This window comes from Eriocheir sinensis, chromosome 18, assembly GCF_024679095.1.
Source record: "Eriocheir sinensis breed Jianghai 21 chromosome 18, ASM2467909v1, whole genome shotgun sequence".
NCBI lineage: Eukaryota > Metazoa > Arthropoda > Malacostraca > Decapoda > Varunidae > Eriocheir > Eriocheir sinensis.
Window position 1 is genome coordinate 598,861 of NC_066526.1, and position 18,640 is coordinate 617,500.

At 44.3% G+C, this 18,640-nt stretch overlaps 3 protein-coding genes across 4 annotated transcripts in view; 2 read left to right on the top strand and 1 right to left on the bottom strand.

Moving 5' to 3' along the window:
- Nucleotides 1–57: 57 nt before the first annotated feature.
- On the bottom strand, nucleotides 58–9,191 carry LOC127000199 (metallophosphoesterase 1-like). 2 transcript variants are annotated; one of them, XM_050863611.1, is made up of 11 exons: nucleotides 8,783–8,830; nucleotides 8,393–8,474; nucleotides 7,746–7,872; nucleotides 7,010–7,146; nucleotides 6,292–6,362; nucleotides 5,438–5,579; nucleotides 4,796–4,962; nucleotides 4,282–4,373; nucleotides 3,706–3,828; nucleotides 3,070–3,222; nucleotides 58–1,991 (listed from the first exon to the last, which is right to left on the bottom strand). In XM_050863611.1, the coding sequence occupies exons 3-11, from the start codon at nucleotides 7,854–7,856 to the stop codon at nucleotides 1,821–1,823; spliced, it is 1,167 nt and encodes a 388-aa protein (XP_050719568.1). In that variant the 5' UTR covers nucleotides 7,857–7,872; nucleotides 8,393–8,474; nucleotides 8,783–8,830; the 3' UTR covers nucleotides 58–1,820. The 2 variants fall into 2 exon arrangements, with proteins under 2 accessions (XP_050719568.1, XP_050719567.1); XM_050863610.1 differs by lacking the exon at nucleotides 8,393–8,474 and having other exon boundaries at nucleotides 8,783–9,191.
- A 773-nt stretch (nucleotides 9,192–9,964) lies between these two features.
- Nucleotides 9,965–16,831, top strand: LOC127000201 (GPI mannosyltransferase 3-like). Its single transcript, XM_050863614.1, has 8 exons — nucleotides 9,965–10,164; nucleotides 11,933–12,050; nucleotides 12,649–12,874; nucleotides 13,282–13,429; nucleotides 13,793–14,056; nucleotides 14,351–14,479; nucleotides 14,625–14,801; nucleotides 15,840–16,831. Exons 1-8 carry the CDS (start codon nucleotides 10,040–10,042, stop codon nucleotides 16,432–16,434), a joined length of 1,782 nt encoding a protein of 593 aa, XP_050719571.1. The 5' UTR covers nucleotides 9,965–10,039; the 3' UTR covers nucleotides 16,435–16,831.
- A 137-nt stretch (nucleotides 16,832–16,968) lies between these two features.
- Nucleotides 16,969–18,640, top strand: part of LOC127000163 (uncharacterized) — a 171,576-nt gene continuing 169,904 nt past the window's right edge. The window contains exon 1 of the mRNA XM_050863555.1: nucleotides 16,969–17,429. The gene's annotated coding sequence lies outside the window, so the exon portion shown is untranslated. The remainder of the gene's footprint in view (nucleotides 17,430–18,640) is intronic.

Genomic DNA, 18,640 nt, shown 5'->3' on the forward strand with positions numbered 1-18,640 from the left:
GCGCTGGGTCACTGTGTGGGGCCTTTAGGGAGGGAGGGGTGAAGAGAAACAAATAAATAATTCATTCCAAGCAAGTGTTGTATTTGTCAGCTCCTACATGCTCTCAGTGGCCACCCTTGGCATGATGATATTATTACATGCAGACATTCACCCTTGATGGGGTCAGGGGTTGTGATGTGGTACATGTGAATAAAGAACCATGTCAGGGATTTAAAGGTGCGTGTGTGAGAGCAAGGGAGTGCCACTTCTTATCACTTATTACAAAACAAGTGGTTCAGGAGAGGCACAGTGCCATAAGGGATTAACATCAATGTGATGAGTAAGCTTAGCATGAATTTACAAAACCCTATCAAACAAGCTTACCACATGGTGGTCAAATTGATTGTAAAAAAGCTGGCAAACCAAAAACATACAGAAGTATGTGATGGTATTCAGTGAGCCATGTATTGCTCCTAAGTGAACCATGTATTGCTCCTAACACTGATGAACAACTATGTAGGATGAACAAAGGGAAGACTGACAAAACCTCTCCTTGGACAGTGTTTTTCTTAGTCTGACTCAGACTAAAGTAAAAAGTGGCCAATGAGCAAGGGTTACTTATGGGACTTGTTGCTACGTTTGGCTACATACAAATAACGACATCCGGTGCTTACAGTAAAGAGGGGACCTTCAGGTCTGGAAGTAGGACAAGAGGCATTGGGCCAGAGTGGTGAGTCAGTTTTCTGTATCTGATCCTGACTAGAACACATGACTAGTACAGCATTACCTTGAGTCACTACACTCTGCTGCCACATAGGGAATTGATAGCAGGCTTTCACACATGAAATACTACAGTAAAAGCCCTTTAATCTGAGAAGCAGTGGACCCAGGCTCAATTGGATCACCATTTTTTTCCAGCTTCCGACAACACCTATTTTTAGCAGACTTACCTAAACATATAGAGCAGGGCTACTCAACTGGCGGCCCGCGGTCCGAATCCGGACCTTATGAGTGTTGTAACTGGACCTTTGCTCATAATGGTTGAGTAGCCCTGATATAGAGTATTGCCAAATGGTGGAATTGTATCGTCAATGGTCTAACCTCTTTAGAAATTATGGGAAAATCTGATGTTAAACAGGTAATGATGATTCTTCACTCCAGAACTTAATGACATAAGAGCGGGATGGATTCCAATACAGCTCCTCGGCCTACACAGAATATTCCTACCAGACAGTTTGCATTCATGGGGCAAAACTACTTTATAAGTATGGTACGGAATGACCTCCAAACACACATCCTTTACCAGCACCATCTCCACTAATTAACTAATGGGGAGCATACGGCTGGGGGCCTGTCGTTTCACTCACTCAGCTTGGTCAAACTCTCCTATTTATAGCTCTGCTGGCACCTACTGTTACCATGGACAAGAGGGAGCCAGCAACAAGGTCACAAGAAGTGGGACAGGGTAAGGCAGAGAGGCAGTGCCCACTCCACCTCCCTTCTCCTCCAAAAGGTAATAATTCTTTTTCTATCTCCTCAATCCCTCACCACGTCCACGGATCTTAAATATTTACCAACAAAGGTTTCTGTTTTGCTTTCAACAAAAACAGTAAGATGGCAACAACAGCACCATGACACAATTGCTGCCAATTCTAAAAACATTTAAATTGATCTTCTTTGGTCCTTCCACAACATTCTTCAGCAGCACAAAGATAAAGTGAACCTACAGAACACAAGCAGTAAGTTCACTTTGTCCTGTATTCTCCTTCCAGTGTACGTATGAATGGAGCACAAAATCCATTGAAATTACAAAAGTACAAAAACCTCACTGCAGCGACGCCTTAGTCGAGATGCTTGGAGACCTTGGTGTAGAGGACGCCTGTGGACCTCAGCTTCAAGCGAACGATCCACATTATGATGAGCAGTGTGGTGATGCCATAGACCACTAGCACCGTGACCTCCTGGGGCATGTGGCACTTGTAGATGGCGTAGTTGTTGGAGCTGATCGTTAGCTGGAAAGACAACGGTCCAATACTCATCTGACACTCCCTCCATCGTGATAACTATTCATGCCAGGGCTGGGCAAGAACAGATAAAACTGTAACTGACATTTCTGAGTCTCTAAGCCGAGGGAATCACTGGAGTAGAATCATTCCTCAAGCCAGCTAATAATGTCACAGCTAAAGAAGCCAGTACAACAACAAGCCTTCCCCAGGCTTTATGAGACTACTGGGGGTAATAAACAACTCTCATCTCTATTTTGAGTGCCTGAGGGAGACACTAAGCAAGTGAGAATGAAGAAGGCCGACAGTCACTGCCAGCTGCAAATGGACCAGCAGTGCCAGGTCATTCGTCAGTGACTTGGTACACTCGCACAGCCACTGTTTGTTGAGACAGTTAAGTGCCCGTGCGGCGCCTTGCTGCCCCACTGTCACTGCTTCTGTGTCTTGACATTCTTTGCCTTTGTTCGTATGGGGTTGTGGTTTCTATCCAGTACCAAACTAATAAACTATTGAAATATCATTTTGATGTACACAGCATAAAAATACTGGGACATGAATTTCTTTTGTAGCTCTCTCATGGGTGGCCGGGACATTCCATCCATTTAGGGGTTTGGTGCCCCTGCCCACGGCTAGCAGCCAGGCCAGCCCTGGAGGCCATCACAGGACGGGTGGTCAGTCCCACCTCGTTGGTGGTTCAGAGTAATCTTTTCAGGATGATTCCTTGATTTAGCTGAGCCCTGATGCCCCAGAATTAGATAAGAGGCTAATTATAAGGTTATGCTTACCCAAATTGTATTCATCATTTCAGTTAGTAACCATATCAATAAGTACCAATTATTCACATCAGGGAAAAAAATTAATTTGAGCCGAAATGAATTATAAAAATGAACAACTGTCAAAACAAAGAACGATAATCAACCTTTATTTGGGCAACACCAGACTCAGTTTTTGTAGAGTAATTTCTTTCCTGATATGAGTGAGCACCAACTGGATGGGTGTGTAAAACCTAGCAAACAGCCCAGCCCTGATGCCCCAGACTAAGAAGCAGCTCCCCCTTCCCCTAACACCCCCACCCCCCCAGCCTTACCATGGAGAAGGTGGGGCTCCTCTTGTTCCTCCAGGAGAAGGACGGGACAGTGTACTCGTGGGCCGGGGAGCCGCGGGGCAGCGGGTGCGTCACATGGCAGCCGTGGTGGGTGTGTCCGCTGAGCACCAGGCGCGGCGACAGCTCCTCCAGCAGCTGGCGAGGAGAATGGTGACCTGAGTGTGACTAGTGAGAGGTGTTCTTCAAGTAAAGATGTTAGACAAGAAGAAAAGAAGAAGAGGCCATGGTGGCTAGGGTTTAATCACAAAAATGAAGTAAAGAAGGAGGAGAAGATGAAGAAAAAGAAGAAAGGGGCAATGGTGGCTCAGGTTCAATGGGAAAATGAAGAAGAAGAAGAGGGCAATCGTTGCTCAGGTTCAATTGGAAAAATGAAAGAGAAAAAGAAGAAGAAGAAGAAGACAGCAATGGTGGCTCAAATTCAATCAGAAAAATGAAGAATAGACAAAGAAGAAGCAGAGGGCAACGGTGGCTTGAGCTCAACTGTAAAAACATCTTGAAAACCGTGACAAAATACAGCGACCTCAAGCTTAACTGGCTTCTATGCCCTCCCCCAAGAGTGCTGAGTTGTAGGTATTAATAAAGGTATACAGGAAGGAGTCTCTAGTGCAGCAGGCTCACCATTTCCGTGGCATCCCTGGAGAGGCATTCCCAGCGCTCCCTGAACCTGACGTGCTTAAGGTCTGGCGGCGCCTCGTCCGGCTCGTCACACACAGCATCTGAGTCCCGGTGGAGAGGGTAGTGCTGTGGGACAGACCTCGGCGTTACTTGTTGTGACTCGGGTGATTCAATATGCATACTTAACCAGGTAGCAGCGATGGGCCAAATTTGTGGCTTTAACATGTAGCAGCGACGGGCCAAATTTGTGCCATGATATAAACCCCCCAAAAATAGATGAAGCATAAACTGATCACAAATGCTTTGATATATATTATGAAATGGTTTGTGCGAGTGATGATTTTTCTAATTTTTCTAGCTAAGAGGGACCATTAATTAACAAACATGATCCTCACTGCTACCAGGATAAATTGTGTAGTGCTGTGAATTTAGTAGTTTCTGGAGCTTTTCTGTAACATATTATACAGAGCACACCACAGACATGAGAGGAGGCAGAGGGATGAGTAATGGAACAGTATGAGAACCTTGTAACAGTCTGAATGTCTGTCAGGGGGAACCATAACAACACCTGGCCCTCACCTGCAGCACCACTGGTTGACTGTATTGCTGCAGGATGGGACTATGCCAGTACTTGCAGGTCTCCTTGTCCCCCCGGGCACACCTCAGCTGTCCTGCAAACAATGGTTATCATTTGAGAATCCTTCATTGTTATCATTATCTTAAGAATCATTGTTATCCCATTGTTTGTTGTTACAGCCAAAGAAATGTTATGACATTGTTAACCCCTTGACTGTGGATTTCCTACAAGAAGACCTCACCAAGCTACAGGAATGGAACAAAAAGTGGCTGCTACCATTCAATGAAGAAAAATGTAAAGTCATGAACCTTGGGAGGGGATATCCAGCATACCAATACCACATGGGAAACACTCCACTATCCACCACAGAGGCAGAAAAAGACCTGGGACTATATGTTACCAGGCTACCAGTGAAGGCCAAATCCATGCCAATCACAGTGGACGGGTTAATGCTACTACTACATACACTACACACACACACACACACACATATATCGACTTAGGTATCTCACTCACTTGATATAACCTTAATCTTGTTCTTTGCAGGTCTACAGAGGAAGCAGTCGTCCCCTTCCATGGCCATGCTGTTGATGATGACGAAAGTGACGCCAGCGATCTGGACGAGCTTCACAGGACCCACGTCGAAGCTCCGCTGAAATCTGCTGACCAGGTACGGGTTGACACTGTGGAGGAAGTTTAAAGATATTCAAATGGTGTACAAACAACTGTCAGCCATTTCCATCATATTTAATAAGTCTACAGAGATAAGAAAATTAACATAAAAATAGGGAGTGATTGAGTGGTTAGTGTGGGGGCACTATAGGCTAAACAACAACATCAAAAAGAGAAAAAACGAAAAAGCATATATATAAAAATACTAAAATAACAAGGCAAGGAAGAAGAAGCTTTTAACCCCTTGACTGCAGATTTCCTACAAGAAGACATTACCAAGCTACAGGAATGGAACAGAAAGTGGCTGCTACAATTCAATGAAGAAAAATGTAAACTTATGCATCTTGGGAGGGGATATCCAGCATACTAACACCACATGGGAAACACTACACTATCCACCACGGAGGCAGAGAAAGACTATATGTTACCAGGCTACCAGTGAAGGCGAAATCTAGGCCAATCGCAGCAGACGGGTGAAAAGAGTACCTGTAGTGGAAGCCAATGTCGTGGTTGCCCACCGCCACCAGCACATCGGCATCCTCGGGCACAGCGAAGAGCTGGTGGAAGCGAGCCACGTACTCTACATACTCCTCCGGCTGGCACCACTTGCCCTCGTCAAACAGGTCACCTGCGGGAGGGAAGGGAGAATCAAGGTCTCTCTCTCTCTCTTTTTTTTTTTTTTCAACAAAGGAAGCAGCTTAAGGGCAACAAAAAGTGTAGAAAAAAAAAGCCCACTAGTCGCTGCTCCTACAAAAGATAAAAGTACAGAGTGGCCAAAAGAGAGATCAATTTCGGGTGGAGAGGCGTCTTGATACATTCATTGAAGGGCAGATTGAGAATTCCTAGGTCAGTACTGTTAGACGCTTTCGTCTCTCACATCAGCTAAAGGAGATCAGTCGGGTTCTTACGAGTGTTATTTTAGGTTCATGGTACAGAAGAAGGGTTGAATTACCACTAGGGTCATAAAACTGCCCCTAGAAATGTCCAAAACTCATATGAAAGCCAAATATGTGTGCTGGGGAGAAGAAATGTTTTAAAATATGACCCTGGGGATCTCAGAAAAGAAAGTCATCATATTTGTATCCTTGTTCATAGTAACAGTACATTTGTATTTAAGTAGGAAGATAGAAGGTAGGAAGGACTGAGTATCTCTAAGCCTTTATTTACCTTCCCCTACAGGACTTTAGAATAAGGATAATCTATAGGTCAGTCTGTATATTCTAGTGCCTTGCAAATCATGTTAAATACTGCCTCTACCTACCCTCCCGTCTCTACCTAACTTCCCCTTGCCTTTACCTCCCTTCCCCTGCCCCTTCCTCCCTCTCCTTTTCTTGGCTCACCCAGGAAGATGAAGACGTCTGGCTGGTGGAGCGTCACGGTAGTCTGGAAGGCTCGATGCATCTGCCACTCCCTGTAAACACACACACACAAACACATGCATGGTCACAGGAAAAAGTTGAGAAAGGGAACATGTCTCAACAACACAAAAAGTATAGTTTTCACCATAAAACTATAAATACTTGGAATGAATTATAGGAAATGTGGGAGGCAGTGTGTGTGTGTCCTTTAAACCAGTAATCTTGCTACAAATTTACTGTTTCTATACCAGAGTGGTGGATATCATTCAAGAAAGAGAAGGTTGGATGGACTTTATATACCTAAATCTAAAGAAAGTGATATGGTGCTACAAAAGACTTCCACAGAAAATAAATAAAGAATTCCTGTCCATTAACCCTTAGAAGGTGGTGAAACTAATATATAGACAGTCCAAAATTCAGTCAGTCAGTTTTGTATGACAAATATAACTATAACAACACTTCCAGACTGCGGTAGTATCTGTATATAGACGATAATTAAAACATCTCTTATGCGTTGTAACCATATTTATGCTACGGTCCTAAGGTCGGCAGTGACTATATATAGACTATTCATTTTGGGTGGAGCTACTCTTCAAATACTGCCACTGTCTAAGGGTTAAACCAGAAATCTTGGAATGACGTCAGGAGAGTTTTCAAGCACTATGAGGAAACAAGTGGACACCATAAAACAAGTAGGTACCTCCGCAGTTTGTCCAGCCAGTGGCCATTCCTGCGCCCCAGGAGATGGGTGTCGGCCAGGACCATTGCGTGGAGTGGCGTCCCAGAGTCATTCACACTGGGGTCAGCAGCACTGGGGTCCAAGGCCGGCCACCCACACTGCCCAAGAAAACAGAGCAGAGGATCAGGAGGCCTCCCTTGTGGCTAGTGATTTGTATATGGCTTTATAGTGGCATATTTTGATGTGTTCTGTCTGTCTGCTTTATCTGAATTGTAACTTTTATTACTATTATGTTTAGTAAAGCCAATTGAATGGTTTAATGTGTTTCACTATAACATCATCAGCATATCCTTATGCTATTGAGGAAACAATAATAGAGGATTGCTATAGTGTTGAGGAAGAAGGAATTTATTAATCAAAATAACTAGATGAAGAGGAATAACTGCAGTTGCAACATGATTTTCAGTAATGAGAAGAGCTATGGAGGTAGAGGTAGAAGGAGACCAGCTGGAAGACTGAAGAAGACCTGGAGATGGTATGTGAAGAAAGACATGAGGAGGATGAACATCAGGGAGGAGAGAGTGTGCCATCATCTGGAGTGGGAGACTGATAGCCTGTCAAACCCCATAAGGGAGAATAGGGACATTAAACAAAAAAGAAGAAGAATTTCCCATTCAAAGAATTGTTTAGAACTGACAAGCTACTAAAATGTCCACAAACACTAAAGAATCAATGCATTACACTGCTTGTGACTCACCTGGGCCAGAACAACATAGTAGTGGAGGAATTCACAGTAGAAGAAGACACCAGCGATGGCCAGGACGAACTTCTTCAGGAAATTCAGGTTCAGTCTGACGGCAGCACGCATGGCCCTCAAGAATAACCTGCCGGACAAAACGCCAAACACATGAGCACATAACACATAAAAAAACAATGTTAAAACTTTGTCTGCATGTTGCAAAATGTTTACAACAGAGATTTTGGGGATTATTGAGGAGGGTAGCTTACTAATTTTGAGACACTGACTGCTTATTTCTAGACAAAATATCATCCTTTATAGTATGGAGATAAGATTTTTTTCAGAAATCAGTAAATGACTGACTTTTCAATGGCTGAGGTACACCCGCCACCACCCTCTCCCACTTGTTACCACCAGCCAGCATCCAGTCCGGTCCAGTCCAGTAGTAGCCGTGGGATTGCCTTTGTAACGGCTCCCACTTATGGTCCTTATTCTTGATTATCGTTGTTGAATCTTATAGTTTTGGTGAATTTTCTTTTTTCTTCTGATCCAGATTTTTGTAGTGGACCTCTACTGCCACCTTGTCCTATCCAGTGCTGCGTGTTTCTGTTGACCCACACTACATGCCCCATAAATGAATTAACCTACTTAACAGGGGGGCTTACCCATGACCCCCTTAATGAAGGCCCCCTCGACCTTCCTTCTATTTTTCCGGAAGTGAATTGTTACTGCACTGCATTCAGGGACCTAAAAAGAATCCACGTTGTAAGTATTACCTTCGGAATGGATGTCTACCCTCTCGTCAATATCATCCTTTTTCATGCTCCCCTACCCAAAAACCCCATGTTCCCACAAGTCCCCCAAGATCGTTGAGGGCAGGGGATAGGCATAGCTTGAAAAGAGGCATAACTCGAAAAGTAGACATTTGCGACGGAAATGAGGTACAAAATCATGCAATTCACTACATCCATCACCAGAAGAACATGAACCACGTAAGAAAATCGTTGGTTGGGTGAAACTGTAAATTGTCCTTTTCCTTTCCCACCATTCCTCACCCATGAGACTGCCCAGCCGCGTCCTCGCCCCGCCTCACGCCCCCGCCACCGGCCGCCCACCACCGCTGTATGGCCCTCAGGTTCACGGCACGCAGCATACGTTGGCCACGCTGGTCGCTGCTGCCGTGCTACCGCTGCATGCTGTCACGGGTAAAGCCGCGCCGCCCTCAGCACCACGGACTTCTTTTGACCTGTAACGCTTTGTATTCTTCTCTCGGTCCTCTCTTCTATTTATTCACACACTTTACTTTTAAATGGTGCTGTATCACTTAACTTTCCTCACTGTAATACACTAACGCATTATAATTTTTAGTGTGTTGCTAGAATCACATATTTTTATTGCTTTTTCTTCTTCCTGAACAGTGTAAAAACATTGCCCTCTTGACAGCCCGCAGGTTAAGCCTTTGTAACGGCGCCTTGTGAAATAAATAATAATAATGATGATAATAACAACAGCACCAACAACAATAATAATAATAATAATAATAATAATAATAATAATAATAATAATAATAATAATAATAATAATAATAATTTTTGTTTCGCCCAGTGGCATATATAAGAAAAGACAAGTAAACGAACGAAATCGAACGAGATACATAAACGTGTGCATGTCTTGTTCTCTCTCTCTCTTCTTTTTTGTTTAGGTGTATCGCTTTGTATACCTACGTCCTGCTCCTCTCATCTGCTTATTCACACACATATTGCTTTTCAGTGGCATTATAGGTAGGCTATTATTTAGCTTCTCAGCCAGCAAAAAATGATTGATTGATTGATAGTTTAATGTTGCAGGTAAACAACAAGGGAGAAGGGAGGAACATGCCATCCCAACCCTCAGGCAGGACAGAGTGACGTGATTATGCAACTAGTAATACATGTGTAGGTAGCACCATCAAACTAAAAAGATGCAATGGTAGGAATGAATGCACAACAAGGGAGGGGGGCGGTACCTGCCGGCCTCCCCCTAGACAAGAAGAAAATAAAATGTGGGGATATGGGCCCCATATGGGTTTGTGAGTGGGAGGAGTTGGGCCCTTGTGGCCTATGTGGGCCCTTTGTGGGCTATATGTGGGAAAATGTTTTAAAGCATGGGTCTGATGTGGGACCCATATGGGCAACGTGGGCCACTTTGGATCAGCTGTCAGGAGTGTTCTAGTGTGCCGTTGCAAAAGCTCATCTTCTCGCCATCAGTGCCCATCACTAAATCTGAAAATGTAAACAGTGGCCGGGTGAGGGACGCCCCTGCGGTCTTTAATCATGGCCCAGTGGCCGCTATTGGTGTTCCTAGGGGTGAGGGTGGCCTGCGTGGCCCTCGTGCAGACCTGGTTCGTGCCCGACGAGTACTGGCAGGCGACGGAGGTGGCCCACAGCATGGCGTTCAGGTGAGCAGTAATACCGCCCTTAGTACCTATGTAGGTGTAGTACACTTGTCATGCCCCGAGAGCTTATTTTTCTCTTTTTCTACACTCACATACGACCTCTGCGTGTAACGAAACGCACGAGAAATTAATCAAGACCAGGAGATTCGCCGGCTGCTTGGGATTGAACCCGCGACCAGCGTGACGGGAGAGCCATTCCTTACCGAGTGCCGCAGCTGAGGTGGGACTCCACAGGCAGCGGTTAAGATTCGTTTTAGTACCGTGCCAGTATTTCATTACCTACCTTATGAAACATCACTAGCTCTTCATATATCTTTTCTACAAACGTTCAACAATCATGGAAACGTTTTCAAAATCCAATTCAAGGACTTTATTGTTGAAAATAGGGGATAATGTATTCACGAAAGCGCAGCCTCCTCTGGCTGCAGCCGCGGCGATGGTATTGTGAGAAATACCTCCTCGCAGAAATAAGTTGTACATATATGTGGAGGGGGGGTCGAGGGGGGCGAAGCTCCCCCCATTAGCAGGTTGTAAAGTTCGGTTGGAGTAGTTTAAATATGCTCCCCCACTCTAAACCCTCTGTGAGTTATTTTGCGGCTGCGGCAACAGCACTGTCACCGCGGCCGCCACCAAAGGAGACTACGCTTTCGTGAATATATTATCCCCTATTTTCAACAATAAATAGTCCTTGAATTGGATTTTGAAAGCGTTTCCATGATTGTTGAATGTTTGTAGAAAAGATATATGAAGAGCTAGTGATGTTTCATGAGGTAGGTAATGAAATACTGACACGGTACTAAAACAAATCCTTACCCAGGCAGCCCCTTGTCTTCCTTTCTCCAGTCAGTGAGTCTGTTGGGGTTGGGGCTGGCTGTCCTGGTGTCGGCTGTTACTCTCACCTGGTAGGGCCTCACCACCATCGCCCAGCCAAAGCTGGCCAGGGGGGTGGGTCCCGCAGATTCTGACAGAGTCCGTCTGGTATTTCAGCCAGCCATGCATCCAAATTTTTCTTGGTGTCAGGAGACACCTGTCATGTTCCTCAGCATGGCTGGGATCCAATTAAAAAGTCGAGCCACTGAAGGTGAAGCTGTGCTGGATCAGAGATTTCATTCCCTGAGTGGATCCAGGAGTGGCTCTAATGTAACACGGCCTCCCTCGCCCCGGATGAATTAGGCTATTTCTTGGATAGCTGTGTTGGGGACCCATTTTTTCAAAATTTCCAGACATAGATGATGATGTAGCATTCCCAGCATCTTTGAAGAGAGTACAGCTGCACTCTTTGAGCCTCTCCCAGTAGTTCATGTGCTGGACCCCATTCATTTTACTCATGAAGGTCCATTGGGGGACTCCATCTCAGAAATGTCTAATATTCTTCGGGAGGACCAGGGTTGGGGAAGGACCAGGGACTTCCACAGTGTGTACATGCACTCTGTGCTTCTGGGTTGGAAGCATTTAACACCTGTACTAAGATATTGATAGTTCTGTAATATTAATATCATCGTTATGATGAAAGTTTATAATAGTTCCTTTGATTAGTTTTGCTTCTTTGGCTCCCTGTACAGGTATCAACATACTACCTGTTGTGTTGCAGATTACAATGATTAGTTTTTCTTTCTTGGCTCAGGACCTGCTGTGTTACAGGTATACAGAACTTAGTTTAGTTCTTTAATTCCCCATTACTATTATAAGCATACTTGTGTTTGTGTTGCAAGTTTCAATTATTGTTTCTCCCTTGACTCCCCTGTGCAAGGCTTACCTGTTTGTGTTGCAGGTACGGCTACAAGACCTGGGAGTGGCAGGAGGGCATCCGTGGGGTCCTGTACCCGGCCGTCCTCGCTGGGGTCTTCAAATTTCTGGCCCTCCTTGGTGCTGACACCCCCTTGCTGCTGGTGAGTCTCTAGCAGGAGGAAGTGTTCAGATATATGTGTTCCCAGAGCCAGAGAATAGGAGAGCTTGGCCAGCTTCATCCCAGGCACCATGTTGTTACCAAACACTCCTCATGATATTCAAATTGATGCTGGTACAATAGTGTTTTTGTGCTCCAGGTATATCATCAGGAGCTCATTTGGTAACAACATGGCACCTGTGATGCAGGATGTTACACTCCTACTCTATGACTGTGTGTTCTGTTATCCTTGTCATCATTCTTTTATCCTTGTGTAGGCCACTCGGCCTCCTGCAGTCTCCCTATGTTCTGATATTTTTATGTTCTTATTTCTGCTTCACTTCACTGCTTGCTTTTCCTCACTTGCTTTCTCTCCATCCTGTTTCTGATGAGTGTCTATACATGTGTTCTGTACTCAGGGGATTGTTTTGTCAGTCATCCCATAATTTTTTTCTCTTCACTTGATTTTTTTTAACTTTTTAAGAAAATAAATTGCCTATGCACGACCTCTTTTCTTCCTACTCCTCATGCACTTCTTTTTACAGTTACAAAAATTCAAGCTGATCATACAACATAGTTTCTATATTCTCTGTGTCCTGCAGATCCATGTCCCAAGGCTACTTCATGCCTTGGCTTTTGCTGTTGGCGATTACCACATCTGGAGGCTGTCTAAGACTCTGTACGGCAGTGCATCAGCGCGGTGGACCGCTGTCTGTCTCTCTACCAGCTGGTTCCTGGGCTACTGTGCCCCCCGGACCCTCACCTCCTGTGTGGAGACGGTGCTGCTGGCTGTGGCGTTCAGTTGCTACCCATGGAGAAGGGAGAAAGGTTGGTAGAGAGGGATATCTGCTCATTCTTAGTCTGTGTGTTGCCTGAATGATACTGCTTTGTGTATTCATCATCCTCAGTATCATCAGGTAGCCCAGTTTTGGGTCAGGGTCATTCCATCCAAACACTAACCTTTTAAAAATGCCAAATTCATCTCCACACATTGTTTTAAGCAAACACTGACCTTTTAAAATACTAAATTTATCTTTACACACCATTTTAGGCAAACACTGACTTTTTAAAATACTAAACCCATCTTCTCACATCATTTTAGGCCTTTTAAAATGTCCAAATTCACCTTCACACATCACTTTATACAAACGCTAACTTTTTAATGTGCAAATCTCAACACATCATCTTATGCCTAGCAGTTGCCCTCTCCTCACCTCCTGGCACTTGCTTTACAGAGAGCCACAGTGCCAATTATCTGTGGCCGGTGGGGCTGGCGTGTGCTGTCCGGCCTACCGCTGCTGTGCCTGTCCTGCCCCTGGCCATCCAACACCTCTGGCACTCCCATCACAGGTGGCGGCTGCTGCTCCACTATATCATGATAACGTAAGCTGTAACTTTGATTTTTTGGGGTTACCATTGTCTTCAGGGTATTCCTCCTCCTCCTCCTCCTCCTCCTTCTGCTCCTTCTCCTCTTCTTAATCTTCATCATCATCACCATCATCATCTTCATCCTCCTTCTCATTTTAATCATCATCATCATCAAGGTTGAATTCAAGTCTTTGGGGTGTTTCATGGTATATGAATTGTCAATCGTAACTTCATTGGACAAACCTGAAACAACAGGCAAACATGACTTAATGAAACTAAGACAACTTGCCAACATATCTAATCTGACAGAAAACCTGACAAATACAACTTAACAACACTAAGACCCACAACTAACCAAGCATTCTCTGGGTCTTTCAGGACAACACTCGTGGTGCTCACCGTTGTCCTGGACAGCTGGTACTACGGAGAGCTTGTGGTGGTACCCTGGCGGTTCATTCGCTTCAACGTGGTGTCGGGCCTCTCCGCCCACTACGGCACCCTCCCCTGGCACTGGTACATGAGTCAGGGGGTGCCCGTCATCCTCGCCACCCACCTGCTGCCCTTCTGCCTGGCCCTGTACCACCAGCCGGCCAGACACCAGAGCCTCATGTCTGTCATCCTCTGGTCACTCCTTGTATACAGGTGGGTGGAGGGGGTGTTACAAAGGGCGTGGAGGGTGTTTGCTCATTCCATTTGGTATTCATATCAAGGGGAAAAATCTTCTCTGAAAATTGAGATGTAAAAAATTATATGTTGTCTGAATTTAGTAAACAATCTATTATGACACCATTTGATTTGTATGTCCTCTGATCTGTCTTTTTTTTTTTTTTTTACAATAGAGGAAGCAACTCAGTCTTTAGGTTTGTTATGTACGATATTACTCCTGTTATCGACCTTCTGTGTAGTTTCATTATTCATTTTATGTCCCGTCACCAGCTGTCTTGGACACAAGGAGTTCCGCTTCCTGCTGCCGGTGCTGCCGCTGTGCATGTGTATGGCGGGGGACCACATTGCCTTCCACCTGTCAGCACACGTCAAGAGGAAGGGCCGCCCCGCAGGACTATGGTAAGAACAGGGCCAACACCTCATTCTTCTTTGTCTCTTTACATTACCACATTTTCTTTGAGTGATAATTTACATTTCACATTTTCACTGATGTTTAAGATTCTTCCTTGGAAAATGATCATCCATCAATTTTTTTCACCTTCAGGCGCTGGGTTGTGTTCCTGTGCCTGGCGGTCCCTAACGCCTGTGCCCTGCTGTACCTGGGCCTGGTGCACCAGCGGGGGCCCCTGGACGTCATGCAGGTGCTAAGGGCCGAGGCAGAGGCTCACCCACGCCCGGACGTCCTCTTCCTGATGCCCTGCCACTCCACGCCTTACTACAGGTTGGTGCAGATACGTTAACCTTAGAAAGATGATTGTTCTATGTTTTTAAGTTTTCTTTTAATGTGTGGCATGTTGTGTTGTGACCCAAATGACTACCTGTTTTTTTTATTTTTTATATATAAGTGCAGCATGTTGAAGTAGACATGTGACTCAGCAAAATTACCTCCTGTTTTCTTCTTAGTTTTGATGTGTGGCATGTTATGTTGCTTATGTTTTGATGTGTGGCATGTTGTGTTGCTTGCTTTATCCACCATTCACCGTGGCCTGATCATGAGCTGGACTTGTGATAGCCAGCAAGTACCTTTCCGATTAGAGCAAGCTTATTATAATTTATCTCTGGGTACTGGTGGGACCTTCACACACCACACACCTCATCCCCCTTCCTCAAGGGGGGACAGTAACCACAGCAGAAAAATCTCAGCTTAGTAGGGTTTGAACCTCAGCCTGCCAGACCGGAGCTTGACAGGATAGAGCCTGAAGGGGCCTTCACACATTCACGAATGTGCCACAGAGGCCAGTCGAGTTGATACCTGCAACATAGTCGTCATCCTAATCAGCAACACAGGAAATTTCGCAGCATGATAGTAGAGACTCATTTCATTTTATATAATGCATTGCTTATTTGTGAGGTCAACCAAAATTTTCAACATGTTTGAAATTTGGGCATGAATTTGAACTGACTTTTGGATGCATATGATATGCATTAGTTAGTCCTTGCCTGCTCATAGTGATTACTGCCAACTCACAACGGATCATTGCATACTTGGGCATATTCAATGAGCCCCACAACTTGGCTGGTGCCATACTCATGAGTGTGCAGACAGAGCTTAAGTCCACTGAACTGTCAGGGCAGTGTGGAAAGTTGTATGGTTTATGCTTTCTGTGTGGCATGCTGTAATGTATATGCTTTCTGTGTGGCGTTCTGTCGCCTATGCGTTTTGCATGGCATGCCGCATTGCTTATGCTTTATATGGGGCATGGTGTGTTAAGTCAGCCACATAACCCACAATCAACAACTTGACCCTCTCCTCCACCAGCCACCTGCACCTGAACATAACGATGCGCTTCCTCACCTGTGAACCCAACCTGAAGGGGGAGGAAGAATACCTGGACGAAGCCGACCTGTTTGACAACGACCCTCTCACCTGGATGGAGCGAGAGTATGGTAACCAACCCTCACTCCCGTTTCAAAGTAAGGGCACTGAGAGGGAAGAAGAGAAGGAAGCAGATGATATGGGAAGTAGTAGGAGGGAAGAAGAAAGAGTTAACAGTAAGAGTGAAGCAGAGGAAGGAAGAGGAACAGAAGGGGGAGATATAGGAGAAAATAGAAGAGGAGGAGGAGGAACAAAAGGAAACATAGAAGATGGAAACAGAAAACAAGTACAAAGTCACAGAGAAAACATAATAAATGAAAGCAAAACAGGAGAAGGAACAAACATGCGACAATCACCTCCTCGTAACCTACCGTCACATCTCGTCATGTTCAGCGTGTTGAGTGGAAAAATAAAGGAATTCCTCTCGGCCCACGACTACCACCTCTGCCATGAGCTCTTTCACGCACACATAGAGGATGGGAGAAGGAGCAAGCTCATCCACGTCTACTGCAGGGCAAGACCAAGACCGAGAGGCTAGATAATAAGCGTAAATATACAGCTGAAAGATGTTAGTGAGAAGGGTTGGGCCAGTTTGTCATTCACCATTGTCTGATCATGTGCTGGACTTGTGGTTGCCAGTGTTTGTGTTTTGTTTGTATATGTGATGTTAGGTGTGTGTGTGTGTGTGTGTGTGTGTGTGTGTGTGTGTGTGTGTGTGTGTGTGTGTATTTGATTTATTGTTATGCCAGTCCTCCTTTTATGTCTGGTAGTAGGTGTGAGAGAGAGAGAGAGAGAGAGATTGATTGAATGATTAATTTAGCACGGTACATTCCTGTGATTGTGTTCATCATCAAACTATTTGTACTTTTGTAACATACTGATGTATGTGAAACACTTTAGTATAAATATATAATTTAAACCAAAATACAAATCCATTCAAGTAATTCATAAACCTAATATTAACTGACAGGTTCAAGTACATATGATCCCCTTAATTAAAAATTTATGACAAATAGGAATGGGAACAGTAAACCATTTGATCCCTCTTCAGAAAATAAGAAAACACAGAAAAAGAAGGAAATAAAAGCACAGATAAAGTAAAGATTTATTCCCAAAGAGAGAGTTAGAGCATCAAAATAGCCTTGGGATTTCTCGGTGGGCTGTTAAATGACTGGCGGGTAATGGGTTGAGTTAAATGGCCTTGTGGTGAATAATGGGCTGAGAAAGTGGCCTTTGTAATGTCAGCATATGGCACTGCAATCGGTTATAAGTGTACTGACGTGTTCGTACCGGAAATATTGGCTTTATCATATAGTGCGGCCAAAGTACAACAATTTTTAGTAAAAGTGTACGATGTCACTCACTGGCTGCCGTGGCTGGCATCGGTGTCTCGAGGCTCGGCGGGGGTCGTGTCGTTCCTCTCGGTAACTTTTGTTGATTTTATCCGTGAATATCTGTGTGATCTTCGTCCTGGCGGCGCTGTGCCTTCTGTGGCGCCTTCTGTAATAGCTGAGGGCTGCGGGAGAGTAAAAGGTAATGGGGAACAGGGATATATTGAGTGAATCACGTGGGCATACCTATATGGCCGCGTTTATTACAGACATTTATACGTAATTTACTCACATTACACTTATTTACGTTATTATTTTTTTTTGCATATTTCAGACGTATTTGCTGGAAGATTTATTTATTTATAGACCTCTTTACTGACAGACGGATTTTCTAATTTACTGGTGGATTTTTTTAGGTTTATTTCCTGGATATTAGTCTTGTTTAGGCTAATACATCATTACTATCATGGGTTGTATTTTGGTCTCGGAATGTAGTGCAGTAACTTATATCGTCATCATCTCCTCCTCCTCCTCATCATCATCATCCTTCTTCTTCATCTTCTTTTTTTTCTTCTTCTTCTTCTTTTTGTTCTTGTTCTTCTTGTAATTGACCTTGTTCTTTTTGTTCTTGTTCCTCTTCCTCCTCCTCCACCTTCTTCTTCTTCTTCTAACTTTAACCAAACGACGTCAAAAGTTTATGAACACAACCTGTTATAGTTAGCACATCGCATTTTAGCACTTGGGGGGGGGGGGCAGGTCAGGTCAGGTCAGGTTGGGCTAGATTACATACAGTCCCATCAGTCATGTTAGATTATGTTAGAGTTTGGTGAGATATGTTAAATGTAGTAATTGTTATGTCTGGCTTCGTCCTGCATTGTCGTCACTGGCGGCGGAGTAGGCTATACGCTAAACTATATAAATTCCCCTGTTATTTTTTTTTACCTAATTCTTGTTTGTTCATCATGTAGCTGTACGGAAAGGGACGAGGTTAGATTTACTTTGGTAAGATATAAAAAGTTCGATTGTTTACCCTAAATACGTGTTGTTGATTAATTCTGGTGTTGTCAATGGTGGTAATCTACATTTGTTTGTTCATCATGTGGCTGTAGGGAAAGGTCTCATAGGGATTATATGGCATTCTGTATGTATGTAGAAAAAGTGTAGCCTGTAACAAAGGGATGTGTAGTAAAAGTAGCTTTCAATAGGTGGAGGAGTAGATACGCCCTGAAACGAAGCATCTTCCCGCTTTGTTAAGTGTTAGGTGGTCTCACGTGTTTAAGACCTCATCACCGTACGGAAAGGGTGAAGCAATGTTCTAGACGCCGTGATGTTCATAATTGCCACCACTTACTTGGCTAAAATGAATGCTGAAAGTGTCATTGCAATTAGTGTTTCTTTTTTTTACAGTAAATG

Coding starts and splice junctions, on each gene's coding strand:
- LOC127000201 (XM_050863614.1), top strand. CDS start 10,040: ATGGCCCAGTGGCCGCTATTGGTGTTCCTAGGGGTGAGGGTGGCCTGC. Junction 13,430..13,792: donor CTCCACTATATCATGATAAC/GTAAGCTGTAAC, acceptor TGGGTCTTTCAG/GACAACACTCGTGGTGCTCA. Junction 14,480..14,624: donor GGCCGCCCCGCAGGACTATG/GTAAGAACAGGG, acceptor TTTCACCTTCAG/GCGCTGGGTTGTGTTCCTGT.
- LOC127000199 (XM_050863610.1), bottom strand. CDS start 8,880: ATGCTGCGTGCCGTGAACCTGAGGGCCATACAGCGGTGGTGGGCGGCC. Junction 3,223..3,705: donor CCAGGGATGCCACGGAAATG/GTGAGCCTGCTG, acceptor TCTCCTCGCCAG/CTGCTGGAGGAGCTGTCGCC. Junction 1,992..3,069: donor GGAGCCCCACCTTCTCCATG/GTAAGGCTGGGG, acceptor TTGTCTTTCCAG/CTAACGATCAGCTCCAACAA.